The sequence below is a fragment of the Phoenix dactylifera genome, unplaced genomic scaffold, assembly GCF_009389715.1.
Source record: "Phoenix dactylifera cultivar Barhee BC4 unplaced genomic scaffold, palm_55x_up_171113_PBpolish2nd_filt_p 000491F, whole genome shotgun sequence".
NCBI lineage: Eukaryota > Viridiplantae > Streptophyta > Magnoliopsida > Arecales > Arecaceae > Phoenix > Phoenix dactylifera.
This window is the reverse complement of record NW_024067911.1, coordinates 374,132-379,961: the sequence shown is the minus strand read 5'-3', so window position 1 is coordinate 379,961 and position 5,830 is coordinate 374,132. Positions and strand designations below refer to the sequence as shown.

The window sequence follows — 5,830 nt, the reverse complement described above, 5'->3', positions numbered from 1 at the left end:
TATGGCCCCCATGTGGGCACTAGGTGCCTCATGTGCCTCGCAGAGGTGGGGGCGTGACACTAACCTAGTGGGAATAGACCTGGATGGTGGGATCGGTCTTCAGAACTCGATATGCTTTCAAGATCTGGTGTCTACGCTCTGCTGGATCTGTAATCCTATTTAGAAAGAGAAAAATAAAAAAGTGGAGGAGAGAGAGAAAGAGAGATAATAATGAGAGAAGATCATGAGAGAGAAAGAGAGAGGACGTGAGGCAAGGGATGCTGGCGACCTGGTTGTGGCAATGACGGAAGGCTTGCCAGAGGCGTGGAGCGGCGCTCGACAGGCAGCAGCCGGCGATAGTGGCGGCCGGCAGAGATGGACAAAATAAGGGAAGATAAGAAGGGGGGAAGGGTCTCAAGTCAACTGAAAATAGAAGGATAGGGACTCGATCTGGGAAGAAAAGAGAGGGTGATGGAGGGCTCAGTGGTATGCATGGCTTCCTCGGTGTGCACAGAGACAATGTTCTTACCTCTGCTTCAAGGAAGAACAAAAAGAACAGGGGTGATACATTGGGTTGAAAAACAGAGGCAAAAGGGCTTTATTTTAAGGTTATCATGGATGTCAATCTCGCCCGCATGTTGAGGAGAAGAAAGTAAGGAGAAGGGCGTGATCTGCCCCTCCTTGGCTGGCTCCAGCAAATAAGGAAAGGAAGAAATCTCCCTTTTTTTTTCGGTCAAATGGCATTTCATTTCAAATAATTCTAACGTGAGTATAATCTGCCGGATCAAGTGAAAGTAAATAATACAAAGAGTGTGGAATGTATGCCAAGCTCGTCCAAATAATCTTTTTGGAGTGCCAGACTATATAGGAGGTGACTTAGTCTGCTGCACTGTTCGCCTTCTGATACATATGAGCTATCTAGAAGGAGATGAACTCCCGCACCAATCTACATATGTCTCGTATCAGAGCTTCCGGCTTTGCCTCTGTTGCCAAAGCCCTTCCCTGTTAGGCCAAACAAGAACAAAAAAAAAAAGGCAAGCTGGCTGCATAAGATGGCAAGCTGGTTGGGAGAGAAAAGGGAATGGATTCAGGGGAGGAAAGCCAGCCCTCCTCTATTTCAGGCCGTTACACCTTGTGTCTGCTTAGTGTTAGAATGGCTTCAAACAATGAAAACAAAGTAGCAAGAGATGGAGATAGGCCTCCTAAGCCATGGTTCAAGTTGCCTAAAGGTTACATACTTTAACATGGCGCTATCAAATATTAATTGCATCTTTTAAGGAATGGAGGATGCTGCAAGTGAGTATGTTAGCTGTCAAAATAGTGAACAACATTGCACAGTTGGAAGTTTTGCAGCAACGGATGATATAAGCAGCTTTCTTGCTGTTGCTATTTTTCCTCTTCGCTTTGGGACGCGAGGGAGTTTTGAAGGACCTTCGGCAAAAAGTATTTAGCTGGGTCCTGTCTGAAGTGGACCTATGGGTGTCTAATACTGTCATTTCATAAAACTGGCTGATTTGGGATATTACTGTTGTATCTCCAAACATGACTTCTGCGGACTAGGTTATTTGAAATTAATGTTTCCACTCCTGCTTGAATGTAGGGTATGTTCGCTGAATCTCCTTCAAATCCTTAAAAAAAAATCTCCTTGATGGCGTCTTGTATAAACTCTAAGGTTTTGTAGAGTTATTTTATTCTTTAGAAGTTACGTTTTGCAATTTAATGTTGATCAATTACTTGTTCTCAATTTCTCCTATTTCATTGCCTTAATGTTCAAACAAGAATCTTATTTTATTTTTAACAGAGGGTTCAGAGCTCAGGGGCAGTGCAATTTGAGAAATTTATATTAGAAATATGATTTGAATTGTTTATGTTGTTCATAGTATTGATGTGCTTTATATACAAGTTGAGCTCTCAGATAGTAGAATACAACAACAAAATTTTATAATTATAAAAAAGATACTAGGGACTAGATATAATATAATACAATAGCAAAATTCTATAATTTGATATAAATACTAAATTTGAATATAACAATTAGATCCTATGATTTTTGGAGATTGATCTAAGCTGATATATCAAGATTGTGCATACAATATGTGACAGTTATGATATCCAATATCCTATATACTGTAATAAGTGAGATTGTGCATAATTATGAGTTGTAATACAATTGACTAGAAGTCCTTTACTTCCTCCACCATTACTCAAAAAAAGAAGAAGAAGCAAGAAACGTATAAATTATAAATTATCTGAGATATGGCTAAATGTAGTTATATACATGCCAACTTATTTTCTATCTGATCTGGTGCTGATCTCTTGTAACATATGTGGTTGTCTAACATCATATTGAAAATGATTTCAAGCGGCCAGATTCTTTTTATAGATCTTTTGTTTTTGCTGGTGTTGTCATTTGCTCTAAAAGGGATTTGTAATCCTCCCTCCTAGTCTTTTTGTAGCATTAACTATTCTTGCTTTCTCAATCTGTGAAGGCCTTGTATGCATAAACTACTATATTTACGATGGCTTTTTACATCATCTGCTGTGAATTCTCTGTGAAAGTTACTGCTTTCTTCTGAAAAATTCTGTGTCCTGGAGCTAGAATGGACAGGGGATCATAAATAGCTTTCCTTCGGGCAAATATCTCCCAGCTGGCCCCAAAGTGGGCTTTCCACTCTTCCTTCGTGGTGTAGTGCGGCAAGTATTGCTTCATTCTGATACCTGCTTTCTTACAGAAGTCTAAAATCTTATCGTTCTGTTTCAGTGCATGCTCTAAACTGTCATGATCTGATAAAGACGGTGCCGAGGAAAGGAATGCCACCAGGTAGAAGACTTCCTCATCTGGAATGACCGCTGATGTTCTATTGTCCCACCTGCAGCCAAAACATACAGTTTAAACCATTGGCCACTGATGATTTTAACATGGTATCACAACAGAGGTCTTGAGTTTGAACCCTGTCTCTGCACTCTTTAACCCCATTATTAAAAATTTCACATGTTGGGCTCACCCATTAAAGAGAAGTCCGGCCACATGTGAGGGGGAGTGTAAGAAAATATAAAATATATAAATAAATCTATCTTATCCTATCAGCTTAAGCTTTTGGGACAAGCGGTGATTATAACATATTAGGGGATGACAGTGGGCAGGCAAATTAAATTACTTGGATCTGTTAAGTGGATACAGGAGTATGGGACCATTGCTGCTATCAGTAAGAATTTTGCCTAGGACTTCTTTAGCGAAGTCATGGATTCTGGTTCTTGGTATGAGAAGATTTAACCATGGGTGTGGAACTTCCCACAAGCCTTGGGACCTCAACTTCACTTCAGAGACATGTACTCTGTCCAAGAACTCCATGTACGACACCTCTGACTGGAACAAGGTGGATGGTATGTACCGAAGTTTAGACAGAAGTGTTTCAACTTCCTGCAATCAAAGAGGACAATTTGATCTTAGAAACCATTCTTTCATTTTTTTTCTTCTGCACTCTCATGCTTCAGCAATCATGGAGATGATGTTGGTTGGAGAGGGTCACCTGGTTCATCATCTCAGTTTCGTCGGGATTGAAGTTTTTAGTCATCTCAAGGCAGAACAGGATCCTCCCGTCGGAGTTGAATTGGCCGGCTTGAACAGGGTCCTTCGGGTTGAACGAAGATCTCCAATTGTTCAGAAGTCCTGTCCTGTTTATTATTACAAAGCCTTCGATGTAGTCGAAAGTCTTCTCTTCTGATATTAGCATTTCCTGGTCCTCAGTAAAGCTGGTGAAATCCGAGTATAAAACTCTTATCCACTTCACCTGTGAGAAATTCATGGTAGCCTCGTTAGGAATGGTTGCCATTGCTCTGGTTGCTGCTATCATTATACTATCGAAACTGGAAATATATCCTTTATATTACCATCTTTGGGGCTGGTTCAAGTGCAATTCTGGCCCTGGTGATGATTCCAAACTGACCTAAACCTCCAAGAACACCAAAGAAGAGGTCAGCATTCTCCTTGGTAGAGCAGTTCGTTATTTCTCCTGTTCCTGCACTCAATACTAAGAGAATCAAATGGAAAGATCTAATGCTGTTACATTGAACAACTTGTACTACTGCTCATGAGATGAAACCTGTTACAACTTGCAGCTGGTGGACGTTGCTGATCTGCGGCCCATGCCGGAAGGCCTGCCCACTGATCCCAGCATTCGACAGCGTGCCCCCGACGGTAAGGTGGAGGTAGTCAGTCCAGGATTTCGGTGCGAGGCCATGCTTAAGGCTCTCCAGTAGAACATGGATCCACAGTTCACCTCCGGAGGCATCGACATATGGGAAATCTCCGGCATGCACCTGGGTCTCGGTTGCTCGAAGATACTTCATGTGGACGACAACACCCCCAGGCGCTTGAGCCTGGCCTTGCAGCGAATGCCCATGGCCTCGAGCTGCAACCGCGAGCTTGGAGCGCGGGCCCATTTGAAAGACATGCTTTACCGTGGCTGAGATATCGGCAACTGATCGAGGATAAAGGACTGCTGATGGTAAGAATTGGAAGCGGTTGCCGAAGTCTTTGGCGGCATGGGAGATATTATGGAAGCTGAGATGGCCCTCGAGAGCTAGTGTTCTGAGGGAGGAAGGCACGTCAGGGTCAGAAACATGCATGGCGATACCGCTGAGTACTAAGACCATGAAGAGTTTAAGGAAGCCGACGTTCTGTTGTCTATGGCAATGCATGGGTGATGGTCTCATGACTACTAATGATGGTGGCAATTGGGTCGGAAGAGGATGGGGGGAGGGGTGTGGGAAGAGCAGAGGAAACGAAGGGAAAGGTGTATTTTAAAGGGAGAGGTAAGGGGGGAGGGGTGTTTGCGGGGTTGGGTTATTGGGTAGTGGTATGGTCAACCAATCTTCTTCTTGTGCGTGTGATAGAATCCGTAAGAGGACCGGCTACTTGGATGGGGGAGTGTTGAAGATCTCTTTTTGAAACCTCCGCTTTCCGCTTTTTGTGTTCTGTTTTCAGGAAGAGAGATGTTAGCTAAAGCAAAGGAGATAGTGATGCTTGTGCGAGGAGAAATTATATCCTATACCAGATGATGGTGCTAGTTTTATGGATCTTATTTATCAAGTGCTCATCTTGATGCAGTCAAAGAAATAAAATATCTATGATGGATATGTTATACCGCCACATGGTGTAAGATATAATTTTTTATATGTATGTGTGTATGCGTGTGAAAGAGAAAGAGAAAGAGAGAAGGAAACAGAAGGGCTTCTCCCACACGTTCTCAAGTTCCAAGTGCAATCACCCAAGGGTCCAGAGGTTCTAGAATTTTTACCATGGCCTTATCGGCCCCACCAGGAGCTAGTGGGGGATTCCGAGATCCTGGTGGTGGGGGTGGAGGCACAGGGATGATATACCTTTCAAAAGAGAGAGGTCAGTTGAATTAAAAATGGTTGCTCTTCTGAAACTTGTGGTCCTTACTTCCCGGCCTAGGGACAAGCCTCAATAAACAAAACCATCTTCCCCCGGAGTCAATAGGAACACATTGAAGAAGGTCTCATGATTGGGCCAAGCGACTCCAATGCATCCATGGTGTGACATGTTGTGGTGGGGTGTGCATGCAACAGTAGTCAAAGGTTAAACCACTAGCTGTTAACCCTAATGCGGGGACATATGGGACCATAATCATCATTCTTGAGCTGTTAAATCTTGACCTGGACTCGACCTGTTTATTTGAATGCAAAGACATGAGTCTATATATCTTTTTCTCTTTGAACTATTTTCGTTCAGATTTAATTAGGTCCAACCAAATTATCCCATCTGCTTTAAGACTAAAGCTAAATTGCGTTGGAGACCAGCTATAGGACCCTAGGATAGACCGATAAG

General features: G+C 42.8%; 1 protein-coding gene across 1 annotated transcript; it reads right to left on the bottom strand.

The window, feature by feature from the left end:
* Positions 1-2,005: 2,005 nt before the first annotated feature.
* On the bottom strand, positions 2,006-5,091 carry LOC103722846 (cytokinin dehydrogenase 4-like). The gene is made up of 5 exons (XM_008813544.4): positions 4,083-5,091; positions 3,871-3,998; positions 3,510-3,770; positions 3,138-3,400; positions 2,006-2,849 (listed from the first exon to the last, which is right to left on the bottom strand). Exons 1-5 carry the CDS (start codon positions 4,693-4,695, stop codon positions 2,507-2,509), a joined length of 1,608 nt encoding a protein of 535 aa, XP_008811766.2. The 5' UTR covers positions 4,696-5,091; the 3' UTR covers positions 2,006-2,506.
* Between the last annotated feature and the right edge of the window lie 739 nt (positions 5,092-5,830).